This window comes from Pseudonaja textilis, chromosome 5 (genome assembly GCF_049901715.1).
Source record: "Pseudonaja textilis isolate UNSWEBS1 chromosome 5, rPseTex1.2, whole genome shotgun sequence".
Lineage (NCBI taxonomy): Eukaryota > Metazoa > Chordata > Lepidosauria > Squamata > Elapidae > Pseudonaja > Pseudonaja textilis.
Window position 1 is genome coordinate 23,895,060 of NC_141994.1, and position 22,802 is coordinate 23,917,861.

The window sequence follows — 22,802 nt, forward strand, 5'->3', positions numbered from 1 at the left end:
GTGGGTTTCTACCAGTTTGCACCTATTCGCTAGAACTGGTTGTTAACATTCTAAGCAGTTCGGAGAGCCTATTGTTACAAGAAATTACTGGCCTAATCCTGTAAGGAAAGCAGGAAGGAAACATTCTGGTGTTGCTTACAGAAACTGCCTCTCCGTTAACCCTTATTACATTCTTGGCAGGACTAGACTTCCTGTCTCTGGAAGTCTCTGGAGTTTTTTCCCCCTCCTTTGCTGGTACTTTGCTTGTGTGGAGTGACCAATCAAAGTTACAATGGCACTGAAAAAAATGACTTATGACCATTTTTCACACTTACGACTGTTGCAGCATCCCCACAGGCATGAGAGGCCAGGCGAGGAGATGCGTGCCTCGATGTGAGTAGCATTGTGTTGGCCACACCCAACCAATAACATGACCACCAAGCCATGTCCACCCAGTCAATGACCACCAAGCCACGCCTGCCACATAAGCCACACCCACAGAACCGTTTGTTAAAATTTTTGAATCCCACCCCTGCCCTTTACTAACTACAAACAAGGAGCTGAGCCTGTCAAGAAAAGAACTAGAACAGGATGTACCTAAATAGTAAAAAGGGAAGACTGCTGCTACTTTCTGGTTTCCCCCAGTTGGCAATCCTTTGAAGCAAAATCCAGCAAGATAAATTTCTAGTCTACTCAAGCAAAAAGCTAATAACGGTGACCTGGCAAAGGAGATGGAAATTGAAATTCAACTGTATTTAGGAAGGAAAAGCGACTGGATCATGAGGAAAGGCCAGGAAATCAAGGTTGGATGGAGTTGAGATTCACAAGAAAGGAAACCTGATAAATTTAGAACAAAATGGAATAACAGAGTTGGAAGGTCTTGGAGGTCTTCTAGTCCAACCCTTCCTGCTCATGCAGGAAACCCTATACCCATTTCAGAAAAAGGGCAGTCCAATCTCTTCTTAAAAACTTCCAGTGTTGGAGCATTCACAATTTCCAGAGGCAAGCTGCTTCACTGATTAATGATTCTAAATCTATATATGTTAAAGCGAAATACCCCTCATGCATCATCACAAAAACTCCAGAACCATAAAACCTACAAACTTAACATTTGGCACGTATGTTCCTCTTGGCTTCTAGGGTCTCACTAAGAAAGGATTTTTCAAAATGACCATCAGAGCATTAGTATTTCCTATATTATTAATATTAACATGCTCTGATGCTAAGGAGTTCTACTCCTGCACCTGAAAAGAAATCTGTACCAAATACAAAACACAAGCAGAGGAGAGGAGTTTCAGTTTCAGTTTCATAGAAGCAAGCAGCTTTAGTACAGAACAGTTGAGCTAAGCCACGCCCAGGTTCCTTGCTATCTCCTTGCTCACACAGCAAATACTGTTTCAGTTTCCAAACAGCCCTCAACTCTCTCACACACTGACAGGACGCTAGCCAAATACCAATGGATGCTGGTAGGCAGAGGCAGAATGTCTCCCCCCCCTTATTTTCCTCCCACAAAAACAGCCTGATCACATAGTTTTGTAGCGAAGCATGGGTATTGAGCTATTAATAATAAATTTAAATAATAAAAGGCAAGGAATAACTCAAGGAAAGAACTTAGCAAAGCAGAGATAATTAACAAAGTTTAGGAGAAATACAGGAATGTGTGGATTAATTTAAGATCCCCCCCTCTGTTTGCAATATTTAGCACACCAGGAATAGACTGTTCTAGAAAATTCTGGAAGGTGATTTGCTCCTGAAACATAGCCCCATAAAAAATGCACTAAGAAAGTTTATAATTATGGCAATAGGAACCGAACTTACTTATTATTGAGTGAGCCTCCTTGGTCACAATCACAGGGCCGACACCCATCCATATCGTTGCTCAGCCCCCAGTTTTCAGGCTGCAAGGAAAGATTTTGGACATTACAGGTAGAAAAACCTCCAATAAAGGGGAATATTGGTAGCTCAGGGATCCTTGGTGCTCTCTAAGCTTGCTTGTTTTCTTGCAGACGTTTTATTACCCAACCAGGTAACATCAGTAGTGCTAGATAGTAGATAGTAGTAGATAATAGATATAGAAAGGAGATGGATAAATGATAGATAGATAGATAGATAGATAGATAGATAGATAGATAGATAGATAGATAGATAGGAAGGCAGACAAAAAGACAGATAGATAGATTATAGATAGAAGATAGATAGATAGATAGATAGATAGAACAGACAGACAGACAGACAGATATAGAGGCAATAACGGAGAATATTTATAGCTCAGGATTGATATGGTGCTAACTTTTCATTACCCAACTAGGTAACATCATCAGTGCTAGATAGTAGATTGTAGAAGATAGTAGAGATAATAGGTGATGGATAGATGATATATGGCTAGATAGGTAGGTAGGTAGGATATATATATAAACAGATAGATAGAGATAGATAGATAGGTAGGCAGGCAGGCAGGCAGGCAGGCAGACAGATAGATAGATAGAGGCAATAAAGGGGAATATTGGTAGCTCAGGGTTGTAACAAGGAGTTCTCGGGGCTCTCTGAGCTTGCTTGTTTTCATACAAACATTTCATTACCCAACTACGTAACATCATCCGTGCTAGTCAGAAGATCATCCACTCAGTCACAAACAGGCATTACAACCAGGACAAAAGACCAAGGATAACTCCCTTGTTTTAGGTGCCCCATTGTAATTTCCAACGGTCAACTCAGTGAATGGTTGTAAGTCGAGAACAACATGTACTTGAACCTTTGAAACCAAGTTAACCTAAAAAGTTCCTATCTGTCTGTCTGTCTGTCTTTCTTTTGAGGGGGGGGGGATCCATATATTAATTATAAATGGGAGAACGTACCAGACAATGATCGCAATGCTTTCCTGTAACCAGACGTTTACAGTAACAGTTTCCTGTCTCGGAGTCGCACGGATTCCCTCCCGGATGGGTGCCCAATGGATTGCAAGCACAAGCTATATTAGGAAGAGCAAGTAAATAAACCAGGGTTAGTGTCTTTTGATTACTATGGCGTGGTACAAGACTTGCAATGAATATTTATCTCAACACCATCACTCTTTTTTTTTTCCCTCCTGGAAGCATAATGACATATGACTTTTCACTCTTCCCTTCCGCGGTTTCGGTTTCTCACTTTGGCTTATTTGTGTGTGTTTTTTTTTAAAGTTTATGATATAAAATAGAAAATTACAAGAGCAAATAGTAGGAAAAATAGGGGAGGTGAGGGGGAAAGTGTAGAAAAGAAGGGGGGGAAATGAACAAAAAAGGCATTAACTGACTATTTCCTTTGGTGCAGTAGAATAAGACAGTTAGCAATAGCCCTTAGACTTATATACTACTTCACGTTGCTTTATAGCCCCCTTTAAATGGTTTACAGAGTCAGCATATTGCCCCCAACAATCTGGGTCCTCAATTTACCCACCTCGGAAGGATGGAAGGCTGAGTCAACCTGGAGCCGGTCAGGATCGAACTGCTGGCAGTCGGCAGAGTCTGCCTGCAGTACTGCAGTTTAACCACTGTGCCACCAGGAAGGAGAATGAGAATGAGAATAAGAGAGGAAGGAAGGAAGGAAGGAAGGAAGGAAGGAAGGAGGGAGGGAGGGTTGGTGGGTGTGGAGGAGGAAGGAAGGAGGAAGGAAGGAAGGAAGGAAGGAAGGAAGGAGACGGAGAATAGCAATAGCACTTAGACTTATTATATAACTATATAGTACTTCATAATGCTTTACATCCCTCTTTAAGCGGTTTACAGAGTTAGCATCTGCCCCCCCACACAATTTGAGTCCTCATTTGAGTGACGTCGGAAGGATGGAAGGCTGAGTCAACCTCACAATCGATCTGCTGGCAGTCGGCAGAGTCTGTCTGCAGTATTGCAGTTTAACCACTGTGCCACCAGGAAGGAGAATGAAAAAGGGAATAAGAGAGGAAAGGAGGGAGGAGAGGGGGAATAGCAATAGTACTTAGAGTTATTGTATATATTACTTTGTCGTGCTCTACCAAATTTCATTTTTCAAACGTTTGCTCAACCTCAACCCAGCCAAGTTACACTTACACTGACAGCCAAGAGGCTGCTCTATGCTTAATCCATAATAGCCTTCTTTGCAGGTGTCACAACGTTCCCCTTCAACAAAAAATTTGCAGCGACATTGTCCCGCGATGAGGCCGGCTGAGTAGTCGGTGTATCGATCACAGATTCCGCCATTCTCGGAGCCAACTGGGTCACAGTTGCAGGCTAAACGAAGAAACGCATTTGTAATGCATTCACACCGCTGTATATGAACCCATACAGGTGGTAGTCCTCGATTTACGACCACAACGGAGTCCAGTATTAAGGAATGGACATTAGCAGAAAAAAAAAAGCAGGAAATGGGTATTGCAATCATCTATTATAACCGTGATGGCGAACCTATGGAAGGCGTGCCACAGGTGGCACGCAGAGCCATTTTTGCTGGCATGCGAGGCCCAGGCAAACTTACCTCACTGTGCATGCGCATGCCTCCCAGAATGATTTTCGGCCTCCCAGAGGCTTGAGGGAAGCCTCTGCAGCCTTTGTAGGCCGAAAATCAGACCCGTTTAGTCACTTCCTGTATTTCCGGTAATACCAGAAGTGACTAAACTTTGGGCCTGGTTTTCAGCCTACAATGGAAGTTTGACAAATTCAGCTGGGAGGTGCAGTGGGAGCATTCTATCAATGGTTAAACAATAAAATATAGTAATGAAATATGTAGACTTTTAGAAAATAATAAATATATAAAGATGTATTCTTTTCTTATTATATCTACAAAATGATTCTTGGGTAGATATGGGATGATAATACGAATTGTCATAAAACAAATTAAGTAAAATATGATCATTTTGTAAAACATGAATGAATAAAAGAATAGCCAAATGATTAATAATGATATTAATGTATTTAATATTTGATTGAAAATATGAGATTATATACAATGTAATTATAATTGAAGACTATGAAATGGAAGCACAAAACAATTTGTAAACCAACTGGCACACTGTATGTACATATATGGAAGATGACTTGATGTTTTTATGTTTTGTTGGTTTATATTTGTTTTAAAAACCAATAAAAGAAATTTTTTTTAAAAAAAGAGATAAACTGGGTTTTTAATATATTTGTAAATGGTATGCCCTGACAATATACTGCATTCAAAATGTGTGTGTGTGTGTGTGTGTGTGTGTGTGTGTGTGTGTGCATGTATAACATATATTCATAAACATTTTGAATACAGTATATTGTCAGGGCATATTATTTACAAAAAACAAAGAAAGGACAAAAAGGAATCTTAACATCTATACTAATAACAACAATAATAATAGTGTAACAGGATAGTTTTAACTAGATTTCTCTTTATATTAGCTTATTTGTAAGCTATTTGTTGGTTATATTGGCATATTTATAATTATACACCCTCTTTGTTTCATTCATACATAGCAATAATCTTTCTTCAGCTAATTTCCACCTCTTCTCTCTAACCACTTGTAAAATCTGTTCCCTGTTAAGCAATATTCTGTGTCTTCTTTGCTCTTTATTTTTAATGTCAATCTATCCATCTCCACACAGTTTAATATTTTCTCAATTACATCCTCATTGAATGGAGTGTTCTCATTTTAACAATATTGTGCAAATGCAATCTTTGCAGCTGTCAATACATGCAAAATTAGATATATAGTCCCTTTATCATAGCCCTCCGGCATTACATTCAACAAAAATATTAGATAGATCTATGTGTTAGAGATAAACTGTTAATTAGCTGTCACTCATTAAGAGTTAGAAAACTACAGGCAATCTTTGACTTACAACCAGAATTGGGCCCAAAATTTATGTTGCAGAGTCAAACAGTGGTTAAGTGAGTTCTGCTCCCTTTTACAATCTTTCTTGCCACTGTTGTTAAGTGAATCACTGCAGTTAATAAGTTATTAACCCGGTTGTTAAGTGAATCTGGCTTCCCCATTGATTTTGCTTGTCAGAAGGTTGCAAAAGGGGAACATGCGATCCAGGAACCCGGCCACCATCATATATGTGAGTCAATTGCTAAGTGCCTGAATTTCGATCATGTGACCTTGGGAATGCTGCAACAGTTGTGTGAAAAACAAGGGGTTTTTTAAGTTCTGTTGTAACTTTAAATGGTCAGTAAACAAATCGGTTGTCCGTCCGGGAGTACCTATATTTCCTGAGGAGAAAAAAAGATGAAGGACTTACGTTCACAAATATGGGGATCACGGATATCCCTCTCCGGATGTTGAAAGTAAAAGGCCTTGCACTGCTCACAGTTGTGTCCCACCGTGTTGTGTTGGCAATCGTCACACACCCCGCCGCTGGTGTTTCCCGTGGCTACATAAACGGCCATATCAAAATGGCACTGCTCGGAATGCTCGTTGCAATTGCACTCTTAAGAGAACAAGGAGAAAAAAAATTATAAGCGAGTTGCAAGATGGGCAGGAAATACATAAAAAAATTAGATAACTCTTTGTCTGAAGTGGTGTAGGGTTTCCTGCCTAAGCAGGGGGTTGGACTAGAAGACCTCCAAGTCCCCTCCAACTCTGTTATTCTATTCTATTCTATTCTATTCTATTCTATTCTATTCTATTCTATTCTATTCTATTTGATTCAATTTTAAACTAACTCGATACTCGTGCTTTGCTACGAAACCATGTAGTCAGGCTTAGTTTTTGGAGAGGAAAATAAGGGGAAAAAATTGTGCCTCTGCCTACCAGCATCCATCAGTATTCATCTGGCTAGCATTCTGTCAATGTGTGAGAGAGTTGAGGGCTGTTTGGAAACTGAAACATGGAAACTGAAACAGTATTTGCTGTGTGAGCAAGAAGGAGACAGCAAGGAACCTGGGCGTGGCTTAGCTCAACTGTTCTGTACTAAAGCTGCTTGGTGCTGTGAAACTGAAACTGAAACTCCTTTCCTCTGCTTGTGTTTTGCATTTGGAAGAGATTTCTTTTCAGATGGGGAGTAGAACTCCTTAGCATCAGAGTATGTTAATAATAATAATAATAATATAGGAAATACTAAAGTCTGATGGTCATTTTGAAAAATCCTTTCTTAGTGAGCAGCTAGAAGCCAAGAGGAACATAGGTGCCAAATTTCAAGTTTGTAGGCTTTACGGTTCTGGAGATTTTGTGATAATGCATGAGGGGTATTTCGCTTTTATATGTATAGCATAAATAAACAAGTAAAAAACAATAGCCTAGCACGATAGTTGATTGACAGTCCCAAATCTCACGAATGAAGGCGAATATACATGTTCCAGAATAATGTTGCAGGATCCATTCTGGGCCTCTCAACAGGACCAGATATTTCGTCTTCCGAGGTTTCGGACTCGTGCTGGAGCCCATTCTCAGGGAAGTTCTCTCTGTGTGATTTGTGTTGTTCTGTGTGTGGTATTTAGATGGTGACTGTTTTGTGTAGTTTTTAATAGGGGGTGTTGATGGCCAGCTGTTAATGTTGTTGGCTGTTGTTTCTTTGTGCTACCTAGCCCTTGCCTCCTAAGTTCTTTGTAAGTTGATAGTAAATCAGAACACCTGTTGACTGACATAAGGGGCCTGTTTCCCAGGCTTCAATTATTTCCCTGGCTGTTTTTGTGCCTGCTCATCCAACAATCTTAATAGCGGCAAAATTAAATGTATGCTCATTTATTGCCACATGAAGCTACAAACGAGTCCCTAATCTCTTTATGGATAAGATAAACTTGCTTTTAAAAGCACCTTGTAGGGGTGCTCCAGGGCAGGTGGAAAAAACATGGTAGGATCCTGTTCTTAAATATTATGGGAAAAATCCAGCCTTCCAGTAAAATTTGATTTCTAATTCTTCCCAAAAGTTTGGCAATTCGACTTTGTATTTTCTGCTCTCCAAAAGCAGAGTGCTTAGCTGAATTCATTTCCAGACCTTGGACTATTCATAAAAGGACAGATTCTCAGCCAAGATCAAACGTCAATGCCGTAGACTTTACAAGCAGTGATTAACGTAGTTGCAACTTACTTTTGCAGGCGTTGCTGTTCCGTCCTTCTGCAGGACGCCAAGGCAGGTCGTGGTAAAAATCCAAGCATTGCTCGCAATTTAAACCTTTGGTGTTGTGCCGACACATGCAGTGGCCATGGACCTGTCAGAAAATGAGACAACCAAGCTCAGAGAGCACCAAGGACACTTCCGATTTCATTTTAGATGAAAGTTGTTATCTGTCGTCAATCAAGCCCGATGCTTTTCAACCCCAGGGGCAGAATTATAACGAAATAACATTAGGAAAGCAATGTAGACGTTTACCATTCCTTCCACCTCTTCGTCGTAGCCATGCACTGGTGCGCATTCACTGGCGTGTCCGTAACAGAAGCAGTTTCCACGCACCACCATGTCATAAATGGCATAATAATACTTTTCTTTGATCTCCATTCTTGAATCCAGAAGGTTATCTCCCAGCGTGTGCAGCTTGGTAAAGTTGATTCTTAAATTTGTAATCTTTAACATATCTAAAGAAGAAGAAGAAAAGGAAACCTGTGTACATTCATCTTTCTAAAAACAATTCAGGTAATAACACGACATTATATTAGTCCTCGATGTATGACCACAATTGACTCCTAAATTTATGTTAAGTGCCCCATTTTGTGACTTTCCTTGCTATATTTTTTACGAATTTTCTCGCCAGAAGAACCGTGGTGGCGTAGTGGATAGAATGCCGTATTGCAGGCTAACTCTGCCCACTGCCATGAGTTCGATCCTAACCAGCTCAATGTTGACTCCTTCCGAGGTCAGTAAAATGAGGACCCAGATTATTGGGGGCAATAGGCTGACTCTGTAAACTTTTTAGAGAGGGCTGTAAAGCCCTGAGAAGCAGTATATAAGTGCTATTGCTATTGCCCTTCGTTCGTTCGTGCATTCCTTCCTTTCTTCCTCCCTCTCCCCTCCCTCTTCCTTCTTCCTCCCTCCCTCCCTCCCTCCTTCCTTCCTTCCTTCCTTCCTTCTTTCCTTCCTTCCTCCTCTCTTATTCCCTTTCTTATTCTCCTTCATGGTGACGCAGTGATTAGCATGCAGTATTGCAGGCTAATTCTGCCCACAGCCAGCAGTTCGATCCTGACCGGCTCAAGGTAGACTCATCCTTCCATCCTTCCAAGGTCAGTAAAATGAGGACCCAGGTTGCTGGGGGCAAGAGACTAACTCTATAAATTGCTTAGAGTGGGTTGTAAAGCACTGTGAAGCAGTATATAAGTCTAAGTGCTATTGCTATTGATACCGATAAAAGAGAATATTTATAGCTTAGAGTTATAAAATATTGACAGTTATGCTAATACTAGTCAAGCTCTTTAAGAGAACTGAGGTTCTTATTTGTACATAAGGAGGTTGTATGCTGTTGGCTTATCTGATCTCACAAGCTATGTTGCTACTAATAGCTTAAAAAAAATCTGAGTGGCTACCTATGATCATAAATACCCTCTACTCTTTCTCAGTGGAAAAAGTACAGGTACTCCTTGACTTACAACAGTTCATTTAGTGACTGTTCGAAATTACAGTGCAGCGTCCCTATGGCCACGGGATCGAAATTCAGACCCTTGGGAACTGACACGTATTTATGATGGTTGCAGGGTCTCAAGATCCCCTTTTGCGACCTTCTGACAAGCGAAGTCAACGGGGAAGCCAGATTCTCTTAACAACGGTGTTACACACTTAACAACTGCAGTGATTCACTTAACAACAGTGGCAAGAAAGGTCATAAAAATAAGCAACAGAAATTGGGGGGCTCCATTGTGGTTGTGTGTTCAGGGCTGCCTGTTCGTTGAAGCATTATAATCTGACTCAAAGGGCACCAGCTACTGCAATCTACCAGACAATGGAGAACAAGTACAAAGCCACTTCAAAACACAAGAGAGATCTATTCTTAGCTTTATTATGTTGTCCGAGGTCCTCAACCACCCACTCGCAGAGTAAATTCCTTTGCCAAAAGATTGCCAGATCCTTTCTAATGTTGCACTAGTTCCAGACATTTGTGGATGGAGAGTATAAAAACTTTCCTCTCTTCCTTTTTTAAAATTAATCCTGCTATTGCAGGGGTGTCAAACTTGATTTCCTTGAGGGCTGCATCAGGGTTGTGTTTGGACTAGGGGCCCAGGGTGGGCGTGGCCAGGGTGGGCATGGCCAGCTTGACGTCACTTGTGTCGGGGGCATCGGTGGTGGCCCATGCGCTCTGCCAGCAAAAACGGGCTCCCGAGCTCCGTTTTCAGCCACAATGCCCACCTGCCACCTTCTGCCAGTGAAAACGGCTCCCAAGCTCCATTTTCAGCCACAATTCCCTCCTGCCACCTTTTGCCAGCAAAAACAGGCTCCCAAGCTCCGTTTTCGGCCATATGCCCTCCTGCTTCCTTCTGCCAGAGAAAATGGGCTCCCAAGCTCCGTTTTCAGCCATGATGCCCCCCTGCTATCTTCTGCCAGCAAAAATGGGCTCCCAAGCTCCGTTTTCAGCCATGATGCCCTCTTACCACCTTCTGCCAGCGAAAATGGGCTCCCGAGCTCTGTTTTCAGCCATGATGCCCTCCTGCTGCCTTCTGGCAGCAAAAACAGAGCTTGGTTTTCAGCTGCCATAGCCTCCTGTCGCCCTCTCCTGCTGAGTGCCATTTTCACTGGCCAAGCGTGACAGGAGGCCAACGTGGCAGAAAATGGAGCCTGGGATGGCCAAATGCGGTCCTCCCAACCTCCATTTCCACTGACAGACCAGTCCTTTGCAGTTTCCAGGGTGGCCCTGCGAGCCAGATCTAAGCACCCCAAGGGCCAGATCTGGCCTGCGGGCCTTGACTTTCACATCCCTGCACTATTGGAATCACTGCAAGGAGAGCCAATCGGTCAACCCTAAAGGAAATCAACCTTGACTGTTCTTTGGAAGGACAGATACCGGAGTTGAAGCTCAAAGAATTTGGCCACCAAATGAGAAGAGAGAGGACTCCTTGGAGAAGACCCAGATGTTGGAAGGCCAAAGGAGAAGGAGAATGTCAGAGGATGATGGGTAGATGGGGTCATTGATGCAATGAACATGAATTTAGGCAAACTCTGGAAGACTGTAGAGGACAGGGGAGGTCTGGCACGCTTTGGTCCATGGGGTCACAAAGAGTCGAATGCAACTTAGTGACTGAATAACAACAATAATTCAAATCGAATGATTTCCAGCCAAACTAAGCTCTCACATTATATCACGTATCTGACCCCTTTGATTCCCTTATTGAGTGGTGAAGACGTTTGCCTTCCACTCGGAAGGTGGCGAGTTCAATCCTAGTTAGTGGCAGATGTTTCTCTCTTAGGGGGCAAAGAAAAAATATCTGCTGTGAACTCCGTGTAGGTGTTAGGAAGGGCATTCGGCCAGTAAATGCTCAGTTCCATCCAGTCTCACTGACTCTACCCCCAATGTAGGGATTACAGAATCATAAACAGAGAGTATTGAGCTAAAAAAAAGCTTTCGTATATTAAAAATAACACCAGATACTGGTTACATTTTTTAAAATCAGATAAGCCTGTTCTTATATCTGGAGTGCATACAAATGAAACGTGTTCTGTTGTTTTTCAACATCAGCAAAATACTAATCCGAACATACAAATGAAGTAGCTTATAACTAAGCCCCGGGATCATACTTTGCATTCGTTTTACTACGTTCAGTGCTTTTATTTTATTTACAATTTGTTTTTCTTTCACCCTAGACTTCATACAGACATAAACACATGTCTCACCCAGACTCCCCTCCAATCGTACTGAAACTTGCTTCATCAAAGCTTTTCCATAAGACGTCGGGAACTATGTCTCAGTTCTTCTCTCATTTCACTAATCCTAGGGATCTGAGATGGAGGGATAATAATCTCCAAACACTTACATGAATAAATTTAATTGAAAGAAGTGAGATAATTCACCCTACGTGCTTTTAAATATCACTAATAGTCACGAATGCTAAAGGCTGCGATGAAACAGGGTTTTTGAAGGGTTGCCCATTACCAAGGCTTTGAAAACTTAATTATGCTCCCATTAATCTTTCTGGATGATGGGTACCCCAAAAGATTTTAGCTCTTTTTCATGAACTTATTAAGCACCCTTGTTTCTCTGCTTCTTTGATCTCTGTGGGAATGCAGGTTGGTGTTAATGAAAAAAATTTGGCAAGAAGATACCACTGTAGGGTTGACATGAAGTTCAATTCAGGCCTACTGAGCTCTGGGCACCATCGATGAAAGGAATGTATTGTTCGCCCCACAGATGTCTTCAGATTTTTTTTTTAAATTACAGCCAGATGTTCTTCTCTTCAGAAAGCAAATTGTGCAATTTTCAGAGAACTAAACTGGAGAGAACTAAACTGGAGACGGGATGCGGTGGCTCAGTGGACCAAGATGCTGAGCTTGTCGATGGGAAAGGCCGGCAGTTCAGCAGTTCGAATCTCTAGCGCCGCATAACGGAGTGAGCTCCTGTCACTTGTCCCAGCTTCTGCCAACCTAGCAGTTCGAAAGCTCGTAAAAAATGCAAGTAGAAAAATAGGGACCACCTTTGGTGGTAAGGGAACAGCATTCCATGTGCCTTTGAAGGTGTTTAGTCATGCCGGCCACATGACCAGGGAGACGTCTTTGGACAGCGCTGGCTCTTCGGCTTTGTAACAGAGATGAGCACCGCCCCCTAGAGCCAGAAATGCCTAGCACGTATGTACAAGGGGAACCTTTACCTTTAAACTGGAGAGACTAATGCTGGCCATCTCTGAATGTTGAGTAATTTTGACCTACCGGGCAAAGTTAGCATGCATTGGACGACAACAAAGAAGAGGATAAAGAATGGTGAACATACTTTGAATCCTAGGACTGTAGGGGTCTTCTATTCGAAAAGCCGGATCCAAAACACGATAAATGACCTGAAAGCAACATGGGAACACATCAATAGGAGAGAGATTTCTATTCTAGAAATGCAGATAGTCCTCAACTTACAACAGTTTGTTTAAGTGACCGTTCAGAAGTACAACGGCACAGAAAAATGTGACTTAGAGACAGTTTTTCACAGTTATGGCCTTTGCAACATCCACTGAAATTCAGACCCTTGGCTGCCGGTTCCTATTTATGATGGTCCTGGGGTCACGTGATCCCCTTTTGCGACCTTTGGACAAGCAAAGTCAACAGGAAGCCAGATTCACTTAAACAACCAGGTTACTAACTTCTCCACTGCAGTGATTCACTTAGCGAGAAAGGTCATAAAACAGTGGTCCCCAACCTTCCTGGCTTTGCGGACTAGGGTACGTGTAAGTGGAGAGTGGAAATGGTTGTTGTGGTTCGCCGGCAGCCTGTGCAGATGGCAGCGGAATTGGACAGTGGGGAAGAATGGGGAGCAGTCCAGGAGTATGGAGAGGACTCAGATGGGGGTCCTGCATCCGGTGAAGAGATGGAGCCAGGTCCATCTGGGAGTTATGTGCTGACTCTGCAGCCTCCAGAGCCTGGCAGCAGTGAGGCAGAGGAACAAGGGGAGCCTGTTCCCAGTGCACGTATGCGCAGAGCTGCCAGAAGGCAAGAGCAGCTAAGACAAAAGGGGCGACTTGGGAGTAAGATTTGGAGGTGATTGCTCCTCCCCTAAGGTATAAAGGACAGGCAAAGGTGACGAAACCTTTGCAGGAAGCAAAGTTGTTCACTCTGTTCGGATTAAACCTTGAAGCTCTGTGTGGACTTTGTACTTTGATTGGTTTTTTACAGTTAATTTGGCACTTTAGTTGTTGGCAGGCATTCAAAGGAGAGAAAGGTGGGTGCTTATCTCGAGAAACTGTTTGGGATTAATTACAGGCTGGGAATGCACTGAAATAAAACAGAAGTTGTTTTAACTAAGCCTGTGCTGAAATTGCGGTCTCAGGAAGCCTTGGTCAGAACAATGGTTCTGTGTGAACAACAGCTACACACGTTTGTGCAAACAGCTCCATTTGCGTGAGTGGAGGGCCCTCACCTGCATGTGCAAAATTCCATTTGTGTGAGCAGCAGGTTAGGGTTAGGGTGCCACTTGCACAAATGGAGTTTCACACACGCATGAGAGTCTGCTGCTTGGGCAAGAGCTGCATACCCAAGTGTGCAAGTCTGCCACTTTCCCTGCCCAGTTCCAAACGTGCCGCGGGCTAGGGGTTGGGGACTCCTGTTGTACAACAGGGAAAAACTCACTGAACAAATGTCTCACTTAACAACAGAAGTCTTGGGCTCCATTACGGTCATAAGTGGAGGACTGTGTATAAGGTTCTTCCATTGTTATATATAAAGGACCAACCTCTCCCTCAGTGGAAGGTTCAATGTCTGAATAACGGGAATCACAGATAATGTCATCGACTTTCTTCATTGGCCCGGTGGAGACGCCAGGGAACGAATTCTCACAGTCGTAGGCAAAGTATCGGTAGACTTGCCAGGTTTTGCCAAAGTCTGAGGATCTTTCAATCAACATCGCAGAAGGACGGAAGGTCTAAAAAACAGCAACAAAAGGAGTTTAGGTCAATTGGAGCTACAAAATTGTTTCCCTTTTTTTTTATATTGCAAAGTTAAATGTCCTTTTCTTTCTCTTTTCTGATTTTTTAAAAAAGTACATGTCCTCATGCATATTTTTATTTTATTTCATTCTTTATTTTTATCCCGAGGAGATGGACTGGTCCAAGTCACCCAGCTGGCTTCCATGCCTAAGGTGGGACTAGAACTCACAGACTCCTGATGATTGGCTCAAAGTGATCCACCGGGTTTTCATGCCTAAGGTAGGACTAGAACTGGGTGATTGGACCAAATTTGCCCACTCGGCTTTCATGCCTAAGGTGGGACTAGAACTCAGACACCTGGTGATTGGACTAAATTGGCCTGCCTGGTTTTCATGCCTAAAGTAGGATTAGAACCCACAGACACCGGATGATTGGACCAAATTCTCCCACCCAGCTTTCATGCCTAAGGTGGCGCTAGAACTCACAGATACCTGGTGATTGGACCAAATTGGCCCACCTGGTTTTCATGCCTAAAGCGAGACTAGAAAACATCCTATTGTGAACTGTAAAAAAAAAAATGTTATATTTCTGAATGTTCCTGTAAGCTGTGCTTCAACCATTGCAATTAATATGTATAGTATTTTCTGAGTGAAAATCCCAAGAGGATGGAATTTTTCCAAATCTTTCAAAAAAATAAAAAAAAATAAAGTACTTTATGGTACATCTATCCTGCCAGGACATCTGTTGAAAAACAAAACAACAACATTTTGTATACAGATGTTTTCTTCTCCGCCTCCTCAAAATTATTTCCACTGCCAAAAGGAAGGAATTTTAAAATTCCATTTATCTTGTGGTCTTAAATAACTGCATTGTGGAAGTTTGGTATTCGGAATATAATTCAGAGCAAATGTGATGCTTATGTAATTCTCACCTCTTGATCAGAACTGACTCCCCACAAAAAAAAAAACAGCTGCAGGAATATAGATATGAAGAAGAAACACTAAATCCTTCTCAGATTTTATGAGTGTTTGGGGACACATTCAAAGGAGTTCTTATCTAAAAACACAGAACAAGCCAATTAAATTGCACCATAAAACTCTGGAATTTGTTGTCTGCCTTCCCTGTTGCATTCCAAGATTAATCGTTTTAAAGAATCCTTTAATACCATTTATCTTAGAGGTGAAAATGCTTATTTAAACCTCTAACTGGTATTTAAGGGCCAGGATCTGGGTCTCGGAAAGTGGAGGGGAAAATGTTATGGATTTTTTACCTTGAAGGTCATAATGAGATGAGTGAAATGAAATTCCGCCTCTAAGTCCAGTTGGATAGTCACATTTTCTACTCCTACAGGACCGAAAGGGGGGGAAAAGAGGAAGTTTCACTGTAAACAAGAACATTTGTTAAAAGTTGAATTCCATCTCTTGAATTTCCCAGAGGGAAACGGGGGCTTCAAACTAAACCCACTCTTTCTTTCTTTCTTTCTTTCTTTCTTTCTTTCTTTCTTTCTTTCTTTCTTTCTTTCTTTCTTTCTTTCTTTCTTTCTTTCTTTCTTTTCTTTCCTTCCTTTCTTTTCCCTACCAACTTCCCTCACTCTCATTTCTTCCTTTGTTCCTTCCTTCCTTCCTTCTCCCTACCACTTTCATCTCCTTTCTCCCTTCTCCCTACCACCTTCCCTCACTCTCATCTCCTTTCTTCCTTTCTTCCTTTCTTCCTTCTCACTGCCACCTTCCCTCACTCTCATCTCCTTTCTTCCTTTCTCCCTGCCACTCACTCTCATTTCCTTCCATCTTCCTTCTCCCTACCACCTTCCCTCATCTCCTTCATCCTTCCTTCCTTCCTTCCTTCCTTCCTTCCTTCCTTCCTTCCTTCCTTCCTTCCTTCTTCCTACCTCCTTTCCTCACTCTCATCTGCTTTCTTCCTTCTTTCCTTCCTTTCCTTCTACCTTTCTCCCCTCCCCTCTCTCATCTCATCCCTGCCCCCATGTTTCCCACCTCATGAACAAAAATCAAACGGATGAAAATCATTACTAGGGGAAAAAAAACAATTTGCTGTAAAAATGCCCAACAAAGATTATTAGGAAAATATTCACAATTCAGTGATGTTGTCCGACTCCTGATTAGATCACACTACATTTTAAAAAGTGAAAATGCATGCCGCTCTTATGCAATTTCACAACACACTTCTATACCAATTCCATATACGCAGCCTTCCCAGCCCCCTTTCAGGACATTCGAATCCCAGCCTGGGGGGCAGCCAGGGGTGGGATTCTACCAGTTCGCACCTATTCGCTAGAACTGGTTGTTAACATTCTAAGCAGTTCGGAGAACTGGTTGTTAGAAGAAATTACTGGCCTAATCCTGTAAGGAAGGCAGGAAGGAAACATTCTGGTGTTGCTTACAGAAACTGCCTCTCCGTTAACCCTTATTACATTCTTGGCAGGACTAGACTTCCTGTCTCAGGAACTTCTCTGGAGTTTTTTCCCCTCCTTTGCTGGTACTTTGCTTGTGTGGAGTGACCATTCAAAGTTACAATGGCACTGAAAAAAGTGACTTATGACCCTTTTTCACACTTACAACTGTTGCAACATCCCCACAGTCATGAGAGGCCAGGTGAGGAGATACATGCCTCGATGTGAGTGATATTGAGTTGGCCACACCCAGCCAATAACATGACCACCAAGCCATGTCCACTCAGCCAAATGACCACCAAGTCATGCCCACCACCTAAGCCACGCCCACAGAACTGGTTGTTAAAATTTTTGAATCCCATCCCTGGGGACAGCCTACCATTTTCTGACTGCCACCACAGCTTCAGGCGATTTGGAGAGAATGCAGTCACCACGTTTTCGATCCGGTGGCTGTCAGGATTCAGGGTGTCATGGAACGGATCTCGCGAGTCACACGTGAAACATTTCTTGTCCTCCTGAAATAAGCGAGACAAAAAAATCCCATTTTGCAACATGAGATGGTTTCCAAAGGCCGGCATTCATCCAACTTCGTTAAATTCCCACTTTGCTCGAATCGTCCAAACCCAGGTTCACGTCCCAACATAACTGGGGTCCCAACAATGGGCAGCCAATCTAACTTGCTTCTTAGAAACTAGACCAGGGGTGTCAAATTCAATTTCATTGAGGGCCACATCAGGGTTGTGTTTTGACCTTGCGGGAGGTGGCGTGAGGGTTAGAGTTATTTCCGCTACCGGTTCTCCAGAACTGGTCAGAACCTGCAGAATACCACCTCTGGAGCTGTGCTTTCTGCAGGATGTTTTTGCCCTGTGTCCTTTTATTGGTTGAACATAGGCGCATGCTGTTGGGGACAAGCCTGTGTTGTCTCCATCTCAGCAGTTCCAAGAAGGCTCCACACACATTTGCACTGCTCAGGAGACCCTGAGGATGCAGACCAACCTCCAAGTGGCCTCAAGGACTCTCTAAAAGGATGCAAATGACCAGCTGTCTGCAAGGAATAGAAATCCTTCCATTCCCCACCCTCCAGTCAGAGATGAAGAAGCTTCTTGGAGGAGAAGTGAAAGGTCTTCAAAGAAAAACCAGAAAGTCTAGTTGCCTCTTGAAAAAAAGCACATCTAGGGGAAAAAAAAACTTATATAGCCGTGATGGCAAACCTATGGCCCGCTTGCCACAGGTGGCATGCAGAGCCATTTGTGTGGGTACGCGAGCCCCAGCCAAAGTTACCTGCATTGCACACATGCATGCCTCCCAGCTGATTTTTGGCCCATTTGAGGCCGTTTTTGCCCCCCCCCAAGGCGCGAGGGAAGCCTCTGCAACCTCGGGAGGCTGAAAAATGGGCCTACCAGAAATACCAGAAGTGCCCATTTTCAGGTTCCATAGGGCCTCTGGAGCCCAGAGGAAGCTATTTTCACCCTTCTGGGTGCTCAAGGCCTCAGGAGGCCAAAAAATAGGCCTTCTACAAATACCGGAAGTGTCCATTTTCAGCTTCTGTAGGGCCTCTGGAACCCAGGGGAGGCCGTTTTGCCCTCCTGGGGGCTTGAGGGAAACCTCTGCAGCCTTGGGAGGCCAAAAAACAGGCCCTTTTCATCATTTCCAGTATGTGCAGGGGGACGGGGCGCATTGCATTGTAGGTGCCAGCACGCGCGCGCTTTCGGCACACAACAAAAAGGTTTGCCATCATGCTATATCACCTCTTCTAATGCTGCAAAACAGCTCCGTGCCAACGAGAGGCCAGTATTATTATCTTTACTGGCACCAAGACTTTGACACTATTCTCTCTGACTGCTTTCCAACAAGAGAAGACTTCCATTTTTGGAAATTAAGACTTCTTTAATGCCATGTCGTCAGATTGGCTGGTACTTTTCTAACCTTCTGCCCACCTAAAAACTTTCTGACTTTCCGAGCTGACTTCGGTTCTCCTGAAACGTTTATGAATCTCTCTCCCTTTTTAAGATAAACACTTTTACCTTTGAAGTGAAACAAAGGGTGACATGGGACCCCTCCTCCCTTGAAAAATTGGAGAACAGCTACAGTTCAGGATGTTATATAACCTCACTTGCCACTTGTGCCAGAACTATTAAAATGGATAAACACTGGATTACTTCTGAAATGGAGCAGAGAGGATCATAATTCAGACCAACTTGCACAAAACACGGAGAGAAGCAATTAAGGAGTAATTTCCTAACAGTGAGGACACTTAACTTGTGGAACTGCTTGCCACCAGAAGTTGTGGTGCTCCATCACTGGAGGTTTTTAAGAAGAGATTGGACAGCCATTTGTCTGAAGTGGTATAGGGCAGTGTATGCGTGCCTGTGGGGGAGCACCGGAAACCGGAAGACTAGTTCCCCGGTATGCATGTGCACACCAGGAAGCTGGGCTTCTGGTTTCTGGCACACATGCAAGCGTGAAGACCAGCTGGCATGTCGGAAACTGGAAGTTCAGCTTTCCCGTGCATGCATTGCGTGCTGAGGAGCTGCTTTTCTGGTTTCTGGCACTCCCGCACGTGTGAATACCAGCTGCTTGCGCATGCCAGAACTCGGAAGAGCAATGGGCTCTTCCAGCACACGTGCCATAGATTCACCATTACAGGTATAGGATCAGTGCTGGTATTCGATCGGTTCTGGCCAGTTCTGGAGAGCCGGTAGCGCCGATGAGCAGAGGAGATGGAACTGATCTCTCTGCCACTCTGCTGTTGGGCCCATCTGCCCGAATCCTACCCCTGCCTTTATCCGCTGAATTTGAAGCACAGCTGCTTTGCATGGCAGAGAATAGCGCCATGCGTGGCAGCTGCTGAAACGACCAGGATCGTACAGGCTTGCAGGAGGCGAGTTAGAATGCCTCTGTGCCTGCACAAACGCCTCTGTGTCTGTGCAAAATGCTAAATGCGCACTTTGCACGGGGCACAGAGGTGTTTGCGCAGGCACAAAATGGGTGCATGAGCGCAAAGCGCACCCACCAAGCCACGCCCACCGAACCAGTGGCAACAACATTTGAATCCCACCACTGTATAGGATCTCCTGTTTGAGCAAGACTTGGTGGACACTCGGGCTGAAGTATGTCCTCTCACCCACTCACCCTGCCAGTCTTCAAGAACAGAAACATTGGGGAACTCTGTTCTAGGCCAGGGTTGTCCCAAAGGTGATTGTTTTCAAGAGGAAACTCAACTTCCTTTGTTTTTCCTTGAGGCGGTTTTGCTTCTCGTCTAAAGAAGCTTCTTCAGTTCTAGCTGAATGCAAATTCCCACAAGCCGTTCCCCACTATTCAGTTAGAACTGAAGAAGCTTGTTTGGATGAGAAGCAAAACCGCCTCAAGGAAAAACCAAGAAAGCCCAGTTGCCTTTGTCTTGAATAAGCACCCTTGGGACAGGTCTGCCCGGATCCTCACAGACAGGTGGTCCTCGACTTATGACCGTAACATTTCTCTTCCTAAGTGAGTCATTTCTTACGTGAGTTTTGCACCATTTTACGACCTTTCACATTTATGAAGGGGATCGCGGCAGTTGCTAAGATAGAAACCCGGTCGTTAAGTGAATCTGGCTTCCCTGTTGACTTGTCAGAAGGTCACAAAAGGAGATCACATGACTCCAGGACACTGTAACCATCACAAATATGAGTCAGTTGCCAAGTCTGAATTTTGATCCCCTGGCTATGGGAATGCTGCAATGGTCATTAGTGTGAAAAATGGTCCAAAGTCACAGTCACTAAATGAATTGTTGTAAGTCGAGGGAGTCTTGTATATGACACAGATGCCTTATACAACATTGTAGGTTTGGGGGAAGAATCCTGAATGCAACTCAACACCATCTAAAGAACTGGAAGCTATGATTTCACCTTGTTGTGTATGTGATGATAACAATGAACTTAAACGAAGCATGAAGAGAGGGGGTTCCTATTCCCCCCCCCACAAGGAACAACCTCTGAAAGCAAATCTGGTCCTTTCCTAGGGATGATCTGGGATTACACAGAACTCACAGGAGGCAGAGTTCAAGATTGAGATTCTACCCAAAAAATATAGTAAGGAAAATGCATATTTAGTTACTAGCTGGATACCAGTGCTTCTCTACAAAACTATGTGGTTGGGCATAGTTTTGGGGGAGGAAAATAAGGGAGAAAAAATTCTGCCTCTGCCTACTAGCATCCATCAGTATTCATCTGGCTAGTCCTGTCAAGTGTGTAAGAGAGTTGAGGGCTGTTTGGAAACTGAAACAGTATTTGCTGTGTGAGCAAGAAGGAGACAGCCAGGAGCCTGGGCATGGGTTAGCTCAACAGTTCTGTACTAAAGTTGCTTGCTGCTGTGAAACTGAAACTCCTCTCCTCTGCTTGTGTTTTGCATTTGGAACAGATTTCTTTTCAGGTGGGGAGCGGAAGTAGAACTCCTTAGCATCAGAGCGTGTTAATAATAATAATATAGGAAATACTAATGCTATGATGGTCATTTTGAAAAATCCTTTCTAGTGAGCATCTAGAAGCCAAGAAGAACCTACACACCAATTTTCAAGTTTGTAGGCTTTACGGTTCTGGAGATTTTGTGATGAGGTGTGAGTGGTATTTTGCTTTTATACACATAGATTCATATACTAACTGCTGCCAGAATTGTCTTTGCACAAAATTTGGGAGAGCGAAGAGATACCTACAAATGAGAATGTGATCAGGAAGATACTAGAATGTGTGGAAAGTGCAAACTGAATACTATATGGTATGGGATCTCTTTTATCAATGGTTAAATCAGTGGTGGCTGACCTTTTTGGGCTCCTGTGCCAAAAATTGTACATGTGCTTGCACGCTCACACTCGTGTGCCAGTACCCAGAAGGCAATGTGCCCCCCTCACGCCCCCTACGCATGCATGCGCAATCCCCACCCACCCACGCTGCCCCCTTACCTGCATTGCACCACACAGCTGATTTTTGGCTGGTTTGAGGCCTTTTTCAGCCTCCCAGAGGCTTGAGGAAGGCTTCTGCAGGCTGAAAACTAGGCCCGTTTCATCACTTCCGGTATTTTCAGAAAAACAGAAAGTGATGAAACGGGTCTAGTTTTCAGCCTGCAAAGCCTGCAGAAGCCTTCCTCAAGCCTCTGGGAGGCCATAAAAGGTCTCAAACTGGCCAAAAATCAGCTGTGAGGCATGCGTATGTGCAGTGAGGTATGTTTGCCTGCAGCTCACATGCTGGCCCAAATGGCTCTGTGTGCCACATGTGACACGTGTGCCACAGGCTCACCATCATGGGGTTAACTAATAAAAATGGAAGTGAGAAACAGAGAAACAAAATAAAGAAGATACATTAAAAGAGATAAGTCAATATTATGACTGGTATGTTGAATATTATTGTGTTAACATTGTAGAATTAATATGCAGAACCTTACTAGGTTAAATATTGCAGAATCAATATTAGTGTGTCGCAGGATGTTGTAATTTTGATTGTTGTTTAACAAAGATATCTGTATCCAGACAACACATTGTTCAACTGAAGATGGAGCGATCATATTAAAAATAAAAAAATCATTTAAAAAGAAGAAGAGCTCTTGCTTGTATCACAGCCAGAATTAGAAGAAGAAGAAATCCTTGGAGATTTTATGTTCATCACATTCAGGAAGTTTAAAAAAAAAGAAAACAAAATAAATAAGGATAGGAAACAGCGAGACACAGAAAACTGTACAAAGATATCTGGGTCTGAAGAATGAAGTCTGTTTCCTCTCAAATTCTAGACACCAGCAGATGTTTCTGCTTATCTGGAGAGGAGATGGTGTCACTTAGTCAGCTTAAAAGGAACAAAGAAAAAGGAGGAAAAAGCAAAATACAAGCAGACTTCAGCTTACGGCCCAACATTTCTGTCGCTAGTTGAGTCTAGAAGTGCTTCATCTACTATTGAAGTACGTTTGAAGGAGCTACCTTAGGGCTGG

At 43.2% G+C, this 22,802-nt stretch overlaps 1 protein-coding gene across 2 annotated transcripts in view; it reads right to left on the reverse strand.

Moving 5' to 3' along the window:
- Positions 1–22,802, reverse strand: part of LAMB1 (laminin subunit beta 1) — a 90,596-nt gene that overhangs the window by 54,153 nt on the left and 13,641 nt on the right. For both annotated transcript variants that reach the window (XM_026701246.2, XM_087935533.1), the window contains 10 exons: positions 17,230–17,365; positions 15,714–15,787; positions 14,251–14,439; positions 12,805–12,868; positions 8,274–8,476; positions 7,992–8,112; positions 6,204–6,392; positions 4,038–4,217; positions 2,835–2,947; positions 1,798–1,877 (listed from right to left, as the gene is read on the reverse strand). In XM_026701246.2, coding sequence (XP_026557031.2) covers positions 1,798–1,877; positions 2,835–2,947; positions 4,038–4,217; positions 6,204–6,392; positions 7,992–8,112; positions 8,274–8,476; positions 12,805–12,868; positions 14,251–14,439; positions 15,714–15,787; positions 17,230–17,365 — 1,349 coding nt within the window. The remainder of the gene's footprint in view (positions 1–1,797; positions 1,878–2,834; positions 2,948–4,037; positions 4,218–6,203; positions 6,393–7,991; positions 8,113–8,273; positions 8,477–12,804; positions 12,869–14,250; positions 14,440–15,713; positions 15,788–17,229; positions 17,366–22,802) is intronic.